At 39.6% G+C, this 16,655-nt stretch overlaps 6 protein-coding genes across 7 annotated transcripts; 3 read left to right on the top strand and 3 right to left on the bottom strand.

Moving 5' to 3' along the window:
- The first annotated feature begins 746 nt into the window (after positions 1-746).
- Positions 747-3,115, top strand: LOC124203534. Its single transcript, XM_046600207.1, has 10 exons — positions 747-876; positions 944-1,089; positions 1,159-1,329; positions 1,401-1,546; positions 1,615-1,778; positions 2,144-2,187; positions 2,256-2,393; positions 2,461-2,634; positions 2,724-2,869; positions 2,922-3,115. Exons 2-10 carry the CDS (start codon positions 957-959, stop codon positions 3,087-3,089), a joined length of 1,284 nt encoding a protein of 427 aa, XP_046456163.1. The 5' UTR covers positions 747-876; positions 944-956; the 3' UTR covers positions 3,090-3,115.
- A 147-nt stretch (positions 3,116-3,262) lies between these two features.
- Positions 3,263-4,197, top strand: LOC124203837 (glutathione S-transferase 1-like). The gene is made up of 4 exons (XM_046600714.1): positions 3,263-3,505; positions 3,581-3,751; positions 3,815-3,960; positions 4,027-4,197. The coding sequence occupies exons 1-4, from the start codon at positions 3,373-3,375 to the stop codon at positions 4,195-4,197; spliced, it is 621 nt and encodes a 206-aa protein (XP_046456670.1). The 5' UTR covers positions 3,263-3,372.
- Positions 4,152-5,594, bottom strand: LOC124203818 (putative mediator of RNA polymerase II transcription subunit 26). Its single transcript, XM_046600682.1, has 2 exons — positions 5,562-5,594; positions 4,152-5,405 (listed from the first exon to the last, which is right to left on the bottom strand). Exons 1-2 carry the CDS (start codon positions 5,580-5,582, stop codon positions 4,290-4,292), a joined length of 1,137 nt encoding a protein of 378 aa, XP_046456638.1. The 5' UTR covers positions 5,583-5,594; the 3' UTR covers positions 4,152-4,289.
- Positions 5,595-6,565: 971 nt separating this feature from the next.
- Positions 6,566-7,381, bottom strand: LOC124203839. The gene is made up of 3 exons (XM_046600716.1): positions 7,244-7,381; positions 6,913-7,168; positions 6,566-6,841 (listed from the first exon to the last, which is right to left on the bottom strand). The coding sequence occupies exons 1-3, from the start codon at positions 7,256-7,258 to the stop codon at positions 6,732-6,734; spliced, it is 381 nt and encodes a 126-aa protein (XP_046456672.1). The 5' UTR covers positions 7,259-7,381; the 3' UTR covers positions 6,566-6,731.
- Positions 7,382-7,998: 617 nt separating this feature from the next.
- LOC124203800 lies at positions 7,999-10,428 on the top strand. Of its 2 annotated transcripts, none has more exons than XM_046600654.1 (7): positions 7,999-8,154; positions 8,273-8,473; positions 8,564-8,864; positions 8,925-9,079; positions 9,154-9,364; positions 9,423-9,668; positions 9,744-10,428. In XM_046600654.1, exons 1-7 carry the CDS (start codon positions 8,035-8,037, stop codon positions 10,217-10,219), a joined length of 1,710 nt encoding a protein of 569 aa, XP_046456610.1. In that variant the 5' UTR covers positions 7,999-8,034; the 3' UTR covers positions 10,220-10,428. The 2 variants fall into 2 exon arrangements, with proteins under 2 accessions (XP_046456610.1, XP_046456609.1); XM_046600653.1 differs by having other exon boundaries at positions 8,267-8,473.
- Positions 10,429-12,514: 2,086 nt separating this feature from the next.
- Positions 12,515-13,633, bottom strand: LOC124203834 (glutathione S-transferase 1-like). Its single transcript, XM_046600709.1, has 5 exons — positions 13,549-13,633; positions 13,291-13,435; positions 13,056-13,226; positions 12,838-12,983; positions 12,515-12,769 (listed from the first exon to the last, which is right to left on the bottom strand). Exons 1-5 carry the CDS (start codon positions 13,588-13,590, stop codon positions 12,599-12,601), a joined length of 675 nt encoding a protein of 224 aa, XP_046456665.1. The 5' UTR covers positions 13,591-13,633; the 3' UTR covers positions 12,515-12,598.
- Between the last annotated feature and the right edge of the window lie 3,022 nt (positions 13,634-16,655).

The following is a 16,655-nucleotide window of genomic DNA, read 5'->3' as shown; positions in this document are numbered from 1 at the left end:
CGCCAACTGCATAATTACACCTGCATCCGTTTTACCACCGTAATTGGCTTGCTGCGAAAAGGAGTGCGGCTATTCACGGCAGTCGGCGCGCATCCAGCAGAAAAATCCAGTACTGTCCGGATCCAACGTGGTTCAATGTTAAATTGTTTATGCTAAATCACGCGTCTATACTTGCGTAGTATTAATATACACGTAGGGCTCAGCATATCAGATTGTTGTATAATATGCTGTTGAACTCGGAAGAAAATCGTGACCAATGAGTTGACAGACTGAATGATATTTCATCATCCGCATTCATATAAATATAACTCTCTGTCGAATACACGACAGGAATTCCTGAGTGGCTAATATAACAGTCCCGGATCGTCGTCGTCGTCGTCAAAAAGAAATCGTGCAATCCGTTCATAACAAATAACACGATAAACCTTTTTCAAATAATTGACTGGATATATACATATTAAGTCAGATATTCGGTTATCTTTTGGGAGAGGACTAAAGTTTTTAAAAATACTTTTACAATCGTTTCTTTTTCACGTGATTTCTTTGTTGACGTTCGGGATTTAAGTTGTCTTTGAGTTATAAATCGCTAATGGGAAAACTAAATACATAATCAATACAAGATTTTTATTTTGAGCTTTTGAACGTTGGAAGAATGGAGGTTGACATCAGACTCTGACAAGAGTTTAAAAGCTTTATCAGCTTTTATAAGCCATATGCCCATATATATTATCTCTGCTTTATGCTTATCGCATTTTCATAAATATTTTTCAAACGTTGAACGCACAGTTTTTGGTTCAGTCCTTTTCTGCTCCGTTAGGTGCCGTGTTGTGTTTTGACACATCGTCTGTCGAATTAATCAGCTGTTATCTGAATCAGGTAAAAATGATATTTCGACGCAAAATGTTTTGCCTATTTTCTAATGACAAAAGCGAAATGTTATCAGAGTGCCTTGAAAAATGCCGGGCTACAAACTCTACTACTTCAATGTCCGAGGACGAGGAGAACTTTCTCGTTTGATTTTGCACTGCGCCGGTGTTCCTTTCGAGGATTTCCGTTTCGAGGGCAAAGATTGGCCTGCATTTAAATCCAGTAATTTTTAACATTATTTTCACTTTTTATCCAGAAATGTAGAAATAATATTCTAATTGACATTTTCAGAAATGCCGTTTGGACAAGTCCCTGTGTTGGAGGTAGATGGAGAGAAAATGTTGGCTCAGTCGCACACAATTGCTCGCTACTTGGCCCGCCAACATGGACTGGCTGGTCAAAACGACTGGGAACAGAGCCAAGCCGACATGTATGTTGACTGCATCTATGATTTGCATGGAGGTATTTTTCTATAGATAATTGTTGTATTTGTTATGGGCATGAAACTTCATATCGGGTTTATTCATAAACAGCAATGAGGACACCAACATGGGAAACAGATCCTGTAAAGCAAAAGGAGCTATTCGATAAAGTCAACCAAGATACAATTCAACCACACTTGGAGAAGGTTGAGCAACACCTTGTCAAGAATGGTAGCGGTCATCTGGTGGGACAGGGGGTCAGTTCAGTTGATTTATTTTTGAAACTGTATGTCCCTTCAATGCTAAACTCTATTTAATTATTTAGTTAACTTGGGCTGACATCGCGTACTATGCTTATTTCACGACCCCCATCATGACGCGCTTGGGAGGTGAAGTCCTTACCAAGGCGCCTCATCTCAAGAAACTAATCGAGACGGTCGGCAACAATCCCAACATTCAAAAATACGTCGAGACCCGTCCTGTTACATCTGGATAAATACGCCATATCAGGCCTATTGTTCCCAAATTATCACATCCGCATTATTTCCTTACGACAATGTGATACATTTTTTAAGATTACAATAAAAAGGGTAGCCTAGAGATGAGGTGACGTTTCTAAATTTGTGTGGGTGCTGGAAGCGTAATGATTTTTGCCCTCCAACAACGTCCTTGATTAAGGTGCTCTTTCGAGTGAGCGAGAGTCCATCGTTTACAATCTTTCATACAACACCCACGGTAAGTTTGGCCTCGAAACGAGATCACGCACGTAATTGCGCTAAGATAAGAGTAGCCGCTACCCCCACACACTTGGCAGAATAAGTTTTTCTGTAATTTGCTGCCGCTATTCTCGTCAGACTGGATTCAGTTTCAACACGGAAGGACTACACACTACTTCAAAGTATTATTTTTTAAATTGTATTTTCTATCCTGGTCGATATCTATTTAACAGTTTAATTCTTATTTTAGTGAAAATACCAAACTACAAATTGATTTACTCCAACGCAAGAGGCCGAGCAGATCTCGCTCGACTAATACTGCACTGCGCCGGAGTTCCGTTCGAAGATATCCACTGTGGACATAGCGATTGGCCGTCCATCAAACAAGGTTTTATTACCCTAATTAATTCTTGTATACCCAAATTATTTTAAATTTCCCCTTTTTTCTACTTCAGATACGTCATTCAGACAGGTGCCCATTTTGGAAGTTGATGGAGTCCATTTAGAATCTCATCAATCTAACGCCATTGCCCGATATTTAGCCCGCCAGCACGGGCTGGCCGGACAGAATCAATGGGAGGAAACTAGGGCGGACATGATTGTTGACTGCATGTGTTATCTCCACGCAGGTATATCGTTTCCGTTTCTACACTGACATATGCAGTGTGAAAATTATCTTTGACTGAATGATTAACATGTTTTCCTTTTGCGTGTTAAGGAATGTGCCCCATCACTCGAGAGAAAGATCTGGAAAAGCAGCAAGAATTATTCGACAAAATTAATCAAGACATGGTCCAGCCTCACGCTGAAGTCATCGAGCAGCTATTAATCAACAACGGTAGCGGATATCTGGTCGGCAATGCGGTAAGAAATTTACTTTTTAAATTGACCTTTAACTAATCGATTCTTAATATAGTTAACATGGGCTGACTTGGCGTATTACGCTTATTTTACTACCCCGATCATGGAACTCTTTGGCGGCCAAGTGCTGGATGATCATCCGCATTTAAGGGAATTGATGAAACACATCGGCGACATCCCAACCATCAAAAAGTATATCGAAAAAAGGCTCCGAAAAAACTAGATTGATCCAACTTTGTACAGGACCAAATTTGTAGCTCTCACTATCTTTATTCTATGCCCCGCCTTCCCTGTCGCTAGAGGGCCCCGATCCCAGTGTGATTGATGGTCTTTGTTGTATAGAAATCGGACACCAAAGTTTGGTTGCTAAGACACATACACTTTTATCTTTTTAAAATAATAACGAGTTGATAAGAAGAGAGCCAACAAAACCACAGTCGCCCAGTCTTAGGACTGCGTTCGTTTGAAACAATATCCCATCTGTTAAAAAATAATTAAGTGAAAAGATGCCAAATTATAAACTGATTTACTTTAACGTACGAGGAAGAGCGGAACTTTCCCGGTTGATTTTGAGCTGCGCCAACGTCCCGTTCGAAGATTACCGCATTGAACACAGCGATTGGCCAGCCATCAAACAAGGTACATATACCATCTTAAATTTAATTGGTAATGTGGTTCAAATAATCTGATTTGGCGCTGTAATTATTCAACTAGATATGCCGTTTAAACAGATACCCGTTTTGCAAGTGGACGGAGTTAATTTGCTGGCCCAGTCCAACACTATTGCCCGCTATTTGGCTAGGCAGCACCAACTGGCCGGGCAGAACGAATGGGAGCAAAGTCAGGCGGACATGTTTATCGATTGCGTTTACGATTTACACGCAGGTAATTTTCGGTCTTAATCGGCCAGTCAAATAATTTAATGAATTGTCTTGCGTGATTGTCCAGGAATGAGACCCGTTGCACGAGAGAAGGATCCGGAGAAGCAGCAAGAAATATTCGACAAAGTGAACGAAGAAATGATTCAGCCTCACGCCAAAAAGATTGAGGAAATCCTGATCAAGAACGGCAGTGGATTTTTGGTCGGCAATGCGGTAAGAATTAATTATTTTGCGAATCAAATTAAATTGACAGGAAGCTAATGAATCTTTCTGTGTTAGCTGACTTGGGCTGATATCGCTTATTACGCATATTTTACCACTCCGATGATGGACCATCTGGGCGGCCAAGTGCTCGAGAGCCACCCTCACTTGAAGAAATTGATTCAACACGTCGGCGACATCCCAACTATCAAGAAGTATATTGAAACACGACCCGTTACATCGAGATAAACGAATAATAACAAAAAAAAACAAGAGTAGATATAAAATTGAAGAAACAAACGTGTAAGAAATTATTTTCGAAATTCTGATCCAAGTTCTTTTCACACGTTCAAGTCGATGTCGACGCCACCGCCGTCGTTTCTTGGCCGTAGGTAGCCGGACCTGTCGTCTAGAATGCCCAAGTCCGTGTTGGTGTTGGTCGCTGGCCTTGTGCCGTCCAAGGAACGCTGAGTGTCGTCGGCTTGTCTGAAAATCCCTCCGGAACGGGGATAGAGGAAATCCCTCTCGTAACGGGGATACGAATCGTCGTAATCGGAAGGAACTTGACGGAAAGGTGGCTGCCATCGTTTATTTCTTCTTTCCGTGGCTCGAGGTTGTTGTTGTTGAGGTTGCTGCGGCTGACCTTGTTGGAGCTGTTGTTGAAGTTGTTGAAATTCTTGTCGAGGTTGTTGTTGGCGCTGATCTTGCTGTTGAGGCTGTTGTTGGAATTGGGGTTGTAATTCTTGTTGAGGCTGTTGAGGTTGTTGCTCAGGTTGGAATGGTTGCTGTTGGGTCTGCTGTTGGGGCTGTTGTTGCGGTTGCCTTTGTTGGGGCTGTTGTTGGGTTTGCTGGGATTTTGGTTGTTGTAGAATGTTGGGCGCATTCAGTTGCTCCAACGGTTCCTGATTGCGATCCTTGTCTTCAGAGATGGGTCCCCACATTTGGGTCGACTGTCCAGGCAAAAACACCGGCGGATTTGGATTTTGAATTTTCTGTTGTTCCAGTTGGTTCACCGACTCATCGGGCAATGGGACACCGGTCTTGGAAGGATCGACCATTGGTGGATTACCAGGAAGTTGTTCTTGATTTTGTGGATTGACTTGCTGGCCTTCCGGTTGTCTTGGAATCGGGACCGGGGGCTTCGTCGTCGGTTGATTTTCCTTTTGATTGCCCGGGCGCATCGGCTGATTCGGCTGGCCCTTTTGATCTGTCGGACGCATCTGCTCATTCGTACCCGACGGGGGAATCTTGTCTCGTCCAGCAGTCGGTTCCCGATCAAAAAGATCAGAAAGTTCCAGCTCCTCTTGAGAGATAAAATCATCACCAAACAGGAAATAACGGATGCGCAATATTCCGACTGAGGGTTTCTGTCTGGTGAAGGAACAATCGTCCTTGGTCTTCGAGGGTCTGCCCATCACGTGATTGCATAAGACAGCTGCTATCAGCAGCACTAAAATCTGCATAAATAATAGCCAGACATTAATTATCAGAAATGACGTAATAATATTAAATAGTAATTTAAATAAATTAGAGTTGTTAGTTATTTTAAGTTATTAAAATTAATGAATTCAAGTACTAGTTACATAGTTCCGGTTGGATGAAATTTTGTTTACCTGTCGGGAATAAGCCATCATGCCAGGGATGGAATGCTAGACTTGTGCAATCGAGCTAAGCTTTATATAGGGTCGTAAGCGACGTCCACTTGTCATCGTCATCTTTTCGACTTTTGTCGATTGCCGCTATCGCCAAATTTGATTCCAGATTTTTCGAAAGAATTTTCAATTATCGAGGGAATTGCTTAGGTCCTTTTTTTCATTTGACTTTCTTAGAAAGAAAAACCAAAACCAAAGTTTTTTAAAACGTTTTCAGCAATCAACAATTCCCTTTGGAGCGAAAGTACTTTTTCGCTGCTATGGTCGCCAGAATTTTATTTGTTTGTTATCTATTATCTTACGACTTCCGAGTGGACATTTTTCGACTTTGATCTTTGATTTTGTTGATTGGTGATAACAGCTCGACCGTCGACCTGCTCTACAATCGGCAATGGCAGCTACGGAAACAAGTCGCACACGATGATGCAACACGTTATTTATACATAAAGGGAAGGTATTTTTGTGCTCGCCCTGTCAAATTCTATGGGGTCTTGCCGGTCTTCCCCTTGGGACAAAATAAAAGTTTAAATTGATGATATGCAAATTAAGAAGAAGATGGCGGATGGCAACGTCGTTGTATTGAAATCTTACGACACGATTTCGTTGGTGGATTTTACGGATGACGATCTTTATGATGGACGTCCTTTTATAGAAATAGGGACGCCCAATAGATCGGAAGTTGAGTTTAGAATTGAATTAAGATTTATTACCTTATGAATGAATGAACATGTACATTCAAGACAAGTAGGAATATTACGCAATTGGAGGGGAAAGAAAGAGTAATATCTTTTGAATTGAATAGAGCGATAACAATTGTAATGTCACCTTTCAATTATACGTTACCGCCGACAAAAAAAAAAGAGATTTCAGTAAAAAGGTTAAGACCGTGTTCATTTGACCAAGAGATATGACCTATAGACGTGTTTTACACGTTCATATACATAATAATAATCGTAAACAGTAGATTACACTAAAATCCTTGTTTATTTTTCAACCAAGAGCCTTTCAGCAATACAATTTTCGATCTGAGCGTGTGTGACTCACCGCAATCAACTCCGCCCTTAAAAGGTTGTCGTAGGGGATTTTTTTAATATAGAAAGAAAAAATTCCATACTCGATTAAGTTATATGGTTATTGTTGTTGTGATTCATCGACTTCCGCTTGATTAGGATCGATCTGTCCAGGCTCGAAATTTCCTCTTTGCTCCGGCGTCGGGTTAAGGGAATCCACCATCGGTTGGTCTAAGAAATTTACCAAATTTAACTCGTATTCTTGATACAAATTACAGTTATCTTTGATTCTATATTATTACCTTTTCCCTTTGATTCTAAACCGATGCCTTTCTGGAGATTCTTTTGATTATTCGGCTGCTCAGTTTTCATCCCACCTGATGAGGGTTCTAATAATCGGTTGAAAATTTCAACTTCTTCCAGTCCGGAATGCGATGGAAAGCGGACCCGTATGACGCCAGTCGGCGGATTATCTTTCAGCGCCGAATCGACTATTTCCGTCGGCCTGCCCAGCGCGGAGAAAACTACAAAAGCCGCAACGATCAGCAAAAATAACACCTGAATAAAATGATTTTCTTTTAATTATAAAATTCTAACAAATTAATAATAATCGAATGGCGATTGCAGATTTACCTGTTTGGAAGACATGATGTGAATGGAACATGGTTTGGCGACTGAACTTTCCTTTTATATGGAATAACTTTGTTGCAGATGTTATGCAACAACTGAAATGTTTTCCATCGTCGTCTTTTCGATTTTGTCCTTTGATTGCAAGAAGAACCGGAAAATTCTTGCGCATTTCGATGGGACAAGGGAATTGGATCCAGTTCGTTTCGGTTTATGTTTCCGATTTAAAACTTCTTCTTCCGAGAAGAGATTGGCACCGAAATCTCGTCGATTTAATTACGTTCAATGTCTATAGAAATATTAAAACAGCAGAGAAATTCTTGGAGTTTGAGCGCAACAATTGATTACGTGATGCAAAACGGCTCGCTTTAATCAACAAGATAAAAATAAATAAATTATACAAAAACCAACGAGATAAAGAACATGTGCGCAATAACAAAAGCGTCTGATATTATATGTCGCTTGAAGTAAAAACGATAAATGTATTTATAAAACTAGCAAAATGCAATAATTTTCTCAATATTAATCTACAGAATATGACAGGTGAGTTAATTTTTCAACGCCAATTTAAACTACAAAAATCTTTTTCGTCTTTTTCGAATATTTCAAATGTAAAATACCCCTTGACTTTATGAGCACTAATCCCTGATAAGTGTTTTTTATCTTGCGGTCATGTATGATATTTCGGCAATCGTGATTCATCATAGGTGTACATGCATGCGCCTAGGCTTGCATAAAATGCATATAAATATCGTGAATTAAGAACCGGTAAAGTCAGTCGGTAAAGAATCGCCGCAATGGATCTTTCTTGGACCCCAATGCTGATCACTCAGGTGTTGACCGTTTTGTACGTGGCTTGGTTGACTGCTTCGCTGCGGGGAACCCAGCAAAAAATGGACAAATACGTGGAAAATTACGTGAGTATATAATCAAAACAATGAAAGATTCTCATTATCTCTTTCGCTTTAAACGGTATTGTTGTTGTCGGTTTTGTTGTTGTTGTTTTTTTGTTTTTTTTCCTGATCAAAGTTGCAGATGAATTTTGCTTTGGAGGACATGAATGAAATCATCGCAGCCCAAAATGTTCAACTTGTGGAAATCAAAGCCCAAATGAGCCCAAATGAGGAAATTGAAAAGAAATTCAGTCACCTTGAGGCAACGTATGAGCAGATTGAAATCAAAGTGATTCAAGTGGAGAAAACAAATATCCAAATGATAAAAGATTTCAAGGAACACGTAAGTCATCTTTTTCCTTTTTTATTGCATTTTATTCTTCGTATATGTATGCAAATCAATTAATTATTTGTCGCTTGGTTCTAATTCAAGAATAAAATGAGGAAGGAACAGGCAACGAAAATCAATCAACTGGAAACCAAAGTCAAACACCAGGAGCTCTTGATTTTAGCTCTGCAAAACGATAGGGCGTCACCAGCTGCTGCTCCCAGTCAGCCCTCAAATGGAATTGACAAATCCTTGAATAGTGGACCGATCAGCAACGGCAATTACAGAACGTGTAACGAAATTCGTTTGGCGGACGCTTCGCTCCCGTCCGGAATGTACTGGATCGATCCTGATGGCAACAGAGTCGGTGGTTCCCCAATCTACGTTTATTGTAACATGACAACAGGTATTGTGTCATTGATATTTCAGCTAAAATAACATTCGTATGCAATTTTAATTAAATAAGGATCGACTGTGATCGAACACGACAGCGAATCGCCAGTGGACGTGGGCCATTGTGCCGGTGTCGGATGTTATTCACGAACCATCAACTACAACGCAACAATGGAGCAATTAACTGCCTTGTCTAAATGTTCTGCCGAGTGCCACCAGTCCATTCAAGTAAATTAAACCGACCCGCAAGATTAACTGTAACATCTTTGCAATTTTTTAATAATGTACGTTTCATTATACAGTACGATTGCAAAAGCGCTCCGCTCGAGTTAAACAACATCGCCTATAGTTGGTGGAACGACAGAAGCGGAAGCGCCAGATACTTTTGGTCCGGAGTTGAAAACATCGACGAGGGGACCCACACCTGCCAGTGCGGAATCGATGGAAATTGTGTCGATCCTAACGTCAAATGCAATTGCGATTCTCTCTCTCCATCTCAGTTATTCGACTCTGGTATATCAAATCGACTATATAATAGTTCTAAAATTGATTCGGAAAATTATGTCGGCAGGTGTCATTAGAGAAAAAAACCTTTTGCCCGTCACGGGCCTGAATTTCGGTCGGACTCAACTGAGAACGTCGTCCGGCGTCCACACGTTGGGCAGTTTCGAATGCAGCGGACAGGGGATAGTCATGCCGACCTCCTGTGAAGACCTTTGGCGGACTGGACACTCCCTGAGCGGAATTTATTTAGTCATGGGCTCCGCTATGGTGGAAACGGTTTTCTGCGACTTCAATAAATACAACGACAAAACAGGTATATACTATATTTAGATGGTTGATCAAAATGACGTCACTTTTGACAATAAAAGTTCACACTTTATGTCGACAGGATTCCAGAAATTGATTGGCTACGCTGACGTCAAGTCGACGCCCACTTTCTTCAACGTACGAAGATCCAATAAATTTGACGAAATTGGAGTGCCCATAACATACAAATATTCGCTGGTCAACAGAGGGGAAGCCATGGATGAAACAACAGGCATTTTCACGGTTAGCCGGGCGGGAACTTATTTCTTTTCCTTCTCCGGTTTGTCGGCGATGCCAGCAGCCCAATCCTCCGCTTCGCAATTTTTTGAAATCGTTCTCTATTTGAACAACAGCGTAGTCAGTTATGATAATTTTGGAGGGTCAGTGCTCGCCACAGATAGTTTTAAATTAGTACCTATCCAGGCTATGCTGGATTTGCAACCAGGCGATCAAATTTGTGTGGCGCTTTCTTCCAGGACGAAAGAAGCGTATCTTAGCTCAGTCTACCATTTCATTGGATGGATGCTGGAAGAAAAAATCGGCGCAATGAATAACTAACCACCGCGCACGATATATCCCTTTTAATTTTAGTAGTATATTGGTAGATCATCTGACTATAATTAATCAGCCACCAGACTTAAAAGTATAGACCTTCAGCTTATTACGGTTGATTCATTTTGATTAATCACGTCAGGGTTATAATTTGATTCTTCATCTAGTATACCTATAGAAGTTGAACACTTATGAATACACCTATGCATATCTTATGATCGAGTGTTTTAAATGAATCGTGATAAATTTATTCACTTTCATTTATTTTAAACTTGCAATTATACCTGCACGCTGATCACGGAATCAATTTTCCAGGGAAGTCATTGGAGTTAATGTAACCTTTTTGATTATGGAAACATCACTTCACACTACCAACACACTGCACTGGGCAAAGGCAGGAATGTGAACTGGACAATTTAGGCTATCTTTTTCTGAAACGAACGAAACATTAGAACCACTCAATTTTAACTATGGCTGATAAAAAATACAGCTTCGTATCTTTAAACTGTTTATTGTTTTTACGTATTTTATCGTGACCAAGCGTTCAAGTGATCTCTATATAATAATGCATTTGAAAGACAGAAATTAAACGGCAAAGGCGTAAATGAATTAATAACACTAAAAAAGTAAGTATAGAATTTAAGGTCAACTTTATTTCACGTTTCCGATATTTTACAAAAAAAGAAATACTTTAAATTTGAATATCAATGTCGATGACTTGGTCGTCGTATCCATAAGGATAACCACGGTAACCACCGCCATAGCCGCCGTAGCCGCCATAACCACCGTAACCACCGTAACCACCGTAATGCCCATAGCCTCCTCTACCGTAGTCATCGACGTCTAGATAACTGCGGACTCTTTGTGGAGTCCGTTTCGTTCTTGCGGGGATCGCTCGAGGTGGTTGGACCAAAGAAGAAAAGGTTTGCAATTTTTCCAAATCCTTGGCGCTTCGTTCGGGTTGATCCTGATCCATTGGACGACTCGATTCAATCGAATCCCCGGCGGGAAATTCAACAGTACTAGGCTCCGGATTGGCGATGGATGTTCTATCTTCTTCACTCTTTTGATTCTGTTCCAAATCAACACTTGGATCGGGATTCTCCATTGGTGGATTCTGCTGCTGGTCTCTTTCCTTCTGGTAATAAGGACGGCGCATTCGTTGTTTGTTTCCACCGGGATTGGGTGGTGGAGGCATCATGAAATAAACCGGAATGAATCCTTGCGGGGGACCAAGCGCATATTGGTACATGCGATTCTTCATTCCAACTTCGTCAGTTTCAGGATCGGATAGACTCCCTTTCTGAGATGTTCCCGTAGTTATCGGCTGTTTTAAAGGTGATTCGTCCGTCTCTGCCGGCCTGCACACGACAGTGCAAAACGCAACAGCCGCAAGAATCAATAACTATTAAAAGAAAAAGGTATAAAATTGAATTAGTTTACTTATATTTGAAACAAAGAGCTGGGAATAATTGATGGGGATGCCAAATTTTACCTGTATGGAAGCCATGGTGGACTAGGAAGTACTGAACTAACTTTTTTGAAATCGCTTTATATATAGTAGAATTTTCTTATTTCATTTTCAATCGTTGTCCTTCCGACTGGGACACAAATTTATTTGAGTGTCCAAATTTCCAGCGAATTTCGGTGTATCGCTATAGTGGCCGCCGAGGGAATAATAAAACTGTTCCAGACTTTCTCCTTCTTCAGTTCATCTCTATGCAAAAGAAAAGAAAATGGGAATACCCATTCGTCGATCCCTCGTCTGAAAATGAAAGTGCTTAATTAACGTCTTGGCAACAAATTTCACTTTTCTCTGTATACAATTTGAATTTAATATTATATTCAGGATTGTTTAACTTACCATTATCGACCATTATTTACATGTCATAATCAAGAATAGGATTATAGGATTATATACATCGTAGGATAAAGTCTTATCTGAATAGTGTTGTTACCTATTACCCTTTATCTATACACGGCCAATGTATTCCGTTAGTAACAGTCCCTTTGGACATGCTAGTCCCATTACAATTAAGGCAATTCGAATTGATAATCAAATTATGTAACCTTGAGGGTTTATTGCATCTGCATAAATAGTATCAATATCGCATTAACGCCATAGAATATGCAAAACGAGATTTAATGAGTTAATGGCCAGCATCGGCCATTAACTCCTGTCCGAAGAATGTCCTACATTTCAAAGTCACACGTAGTTGACTTCTTTTATTCACTACTGTAAAACCATAGCACAAATAAAACCTGAATGATAAGGCTAAAAAGCTCTCATTTATCCAAATGTTGTAATCTTAAAATGTATCACATTGACGTATGGAAATAATGCGGATGTGATAATTTGGGAACAATAGGCCTGATATGGCGTATTTATCCAGATGTAACAGGACGGGTCTCGACGTATTTTTGAATGTTGGGATTGTTGCCGACCGTCTCGATTAGTTTCTTGAGATGAGGCGCCTTGGTAAGGACTTCACCTCCCAAGCGCGTCATGATGGGGGTCGTGAAATAAGCATAGTACGCGATGTCAGCCCAAGTTAACTAAATATCAATAAGAAGAGTTCAGCATTGAAGGAACACAGTTTACGAAATTAATCAACTGAACTGACCCCTTGGCCCACCAGATGACCGCTACCATTCTTGACAAGGTGTTGCTCAACCTTCTCCAAGTGTGGTTGAATTGTATCTTGGTTGACTTTATTGAAAAGATCCTTTTGCTTTACAGGATCTTCTTCCCACGTAGCATCCACCGTTGCTTTTTTTATAAAAAAAAGTAATTAAATATTATCCTGGGTGCGCTATGATAAAAATTTCGTGAAATGAATACCATTATGCAAATCATAGACGCAATCGCAATACATGTCAGCTTGACTCTGTTCCCAGTCGTTTTGACCGGCCAGTCCATGTCGGCGGGCCAAGTAGCGAGCGATTGTCATCGACTGAGCCAACATTTTTACTCCATCCACTTCTAACACGGGAACTTGTCCAAATGGCATTCCTGAAAATGTCGATAAAGGCTGCAGCTCTATACGTGAGCGTCGGGTGTTAAATATTTAAATTACTGGTTTTAATCGTAGGCCAGTCTTTGAAATAATCAATATCGCGGAAATCCTCGAATGGAACACCGGCGCAGTGCAAAATTAGCCGACAAAGTTCGCCACGTCCTCGGACATCGAAATAATAAAGTTTGTAACCTGGCATTTTTAACTTAAGGCCGAATCAGAATCAAGAATTAATTTCTCATTCTAAATTAACATGTTAGGAAAAATCTGCTTCTTTTGATTCTTAAAATAAAAAAAAAAATAATAAAAATTTATTACACTCTCACGTAATAATTTCACAGGCCGGCTTGGAAACACCATAAAACAAACACTAACAAGTAACAACACACCAGCAGCAGAAAGTAGAAATGAGGATTGAAACACATTAACGGCCGTATTATAGTCCAGATTTGACCTGCTGATAAATTCCGTTATCGTCGTATATTTTTGTTCAGATTTATCTATGATTGAGAAATATGTAAGGCTTTATAAATGTGGATATTGAAATTAGAAAGAGAAACTCCTCAGTCTCAATTTTTAACCTAGTTTGTTTTTCTCCACCGAGTTTAAATACGATTTTCACAGATGAAAAGCTTAGAAAAATCTTAGCTTCCAAGTCCACCACAAAATGTGTTTGTGTACTTGGTAATCAGTATTAATCAATCATCATCATATATAACATCTTCCTAAATCCGCTAAATCTGAAATTTTCATTCAAATGGGCGCCGTCAAGAATCGCCAAAATTGGCAGCAGCGCTTCCCCCTTCCCGGTTCGCAACTTCGCACGGAACTTCGTCTGCAGAAAACTTTGTCGAAAGTTGGAACGGCAGCTAAAAATTAAAAACTCACTTAGACTTAGGCCACAGACGGTGAGGATGTCAACTCACGATAACTCGATAAGCCGAAGCTTTATTAACTTTCACCAGTCATTAAATTGTTTGAAAAATGAACATTTGCATAAAAAAACAAGCTTTCGTGTGTTACTCGACTGCCTAGTCGTAGTCGTAGTGGGTAGTGCTTGTGTTATCCACGTGTGTCCCGTCCCCTACAAGTGGTTAAACAAAGCTGTAAGAGTAAAACCAAAGAAATAATGAAACAACCCAAGATTCCCAGATCAAAATACGAAAATAGTGCCAAAAATGAAACATGGATTGTTCTTTTTTGAAAACATATACGAATGGTTTCGAGCACTGAAAATTATATCTTTAAAGATCGGGATTTCGTTTTTCAAGGTAATCTCTTTAAAGTGTTGACTCTGTTAATCTACTTTACATGTCTGAACTCTGAACAAGGTTTATCATTTCTCTTTGCCTGAAGGGAGAAAACGTTTAAATTTTTCCTGCACACAATATTGATTGCAGGAAGTAAGTAGGCTAGCTGGGCTATTATAATTCCAAAATTTGATATCTTACCACATTAAACTCATCTTATTTTGGTAAAACCTGTGGCTAAGGATCAAGTCTACAGGTGAACCTCTCTTTGAAAACAGCTATAACATCAATAAGGAATATCGAGTAATTCTGGCTGAAAAAATCTTCTTCCATCACAAACGTTTACCCATCTGAAATATAGCCACGTCCGTAACAGATGCATCTTTGTTAGACTTACAAATATTTATTTAAACTAAATTCCCATCTTAATTTTGTTTTATGTGTTTTTTAATAGTCTTCTATTGATGCCAATGCCACAAGCAGGATTAATCCAGTACGCCGAAAGAAGATCTGCTGATACATACAAGCGGTGCTCTGAATCTGAATCGAAGAAGTGTGCAGTTGCAGCTTTAATAAAGTAGGATCGTTTGTCTTTCTCGTCTTGGGATCCACATTGCATCTTTGCATCGTGTCGAGATTTCAAGGACATCCTTTCACGTCACTGACTAGCTACCGACTGAGACTACTGAAACTACCTATCATCACTAGAGCCACGAGCCACGAAATCAACCTAAGTTGAAAAGGAATGCCAAATGAACGTCATCAAAGTGGAGGCAACAAGTAAGAACTTTTTTTCATATTTTTATTACCGGACGAAAGTTCCACGAGGGTTGTGACTTCCAATTCCATTTGTGACTTACTAATTGGTTAATCGCGGAGATTGTGTCTGTGTAAGGTGCAAAAACTCGAGGAATTCGAAACTGTTGACTTTGCCATTAGCCATACGATGACTTGCAGTGGTCGTGGATGCATTAGCAATAGTTTAATTAACTGACACGACATGAAATTTCAGTTGTCATGTTGGACTCTCATTTTTTGAAAAGGCAGTTGCTATTATTTATTATTTGTTCTGGCGTAACTGTCTCTAAAAATCACTGCTTGTTTTGTGCTTGTTTTTTAAATTCGAAACGAAAAAGTGAATGACTTTTTCTTTAGGTAAACGAGATATGCAGGGAACTTGTGCGTTTCATTTTCGTGTTGATTTGATGTGATTACAAAATGAGATGGGCAAACAAATTTTTAAAGTCCCTTTTTTCGAGGGGGCGTAAATTTGGCAATCAAAACAAGTTTCCCGCCCTTGATTTTGTGATAGACGCTGGAATTTTGTGCTGCGCTGCACAACCAATTAATCTTTTTTCGTTTTGACTTGTACCACGCCTAAATTTTTGCAGATATAAACTTGAAAATTAGTTTGTGTAAGTTCCATGTATTGCCAATTTTTGGCGAAAGAAATGCCCCCCTGAATACCGCTATACGCTGATGCATTTTCGATAGCGACCCGGATAGCGATTTAGTGTTGTCGCACAATTCGCCGGCCTAAGAAACGGGCCATAGGGATACTCTGAAATTCACAGTTTTCTTTGTCTAGATTATTTCTGTTTGATTTTTCAAAAATAAAAGCGTTTCAGCGTTAATTTTTTGATTGATTTGAAGCTGCGATCGGCAATCAAATTTGATTTTTTTTTGGGGGGGGGGCTAATCAAATGCAATCCCATGCTCTTGATTTTGCAGATAGACGCGTGAATTTGCGCTCAGCCATGCACTACTATAATGAGAATGTAAATGTGAAAAATATCTTAACCTAAATGAATTAGACGCGAACATAAATTTTCTCCCATTTGTAGTGTGACGCGCCTTTTGTAAATCAAAATTGAAATTGGTTTTTTACGGGTCGCGTCCACATTTTTACAGATTGAAATTTTTAAATTTCTGAGTAAAAATATTTATTTGTTTTCCGGTAAAATTTTCGTAAAGGAATTCCCATCTCTTGACGAATTTGGAGTCGATCGAAAATCCTCCCCTTTGTGAAATCCTGATGCGTCCGTGAGAAAATAATTGAAGTGAAAATAAATAATTTTAATATAATTAAATAATGAGAAGCCCGTTTAAAGATAAACGAGACGTGTAGACGCATTCGTGTTGATTTCAAGGGAATTTTTAAATTAAAAATTAAAT

The sequence above is a fragment of the Daphnia pulex genome, chromosome 10 (genome assembly GCF_021134715.1).
Source record: "Daphnia pulex isolate KAP4 chromosome 10, ASM2113471v1".
Taxonomy (NCBI): domain Eukaryota; kingdom Metazoa; phylum Arthropoda; class Branchiopoda; order Diplostraca; family Daphniidae; genus Daphnia; species Daphnia pulex.
This window is presented reverse-complemented; position numbering and strand designations above follow the sequence as displayed.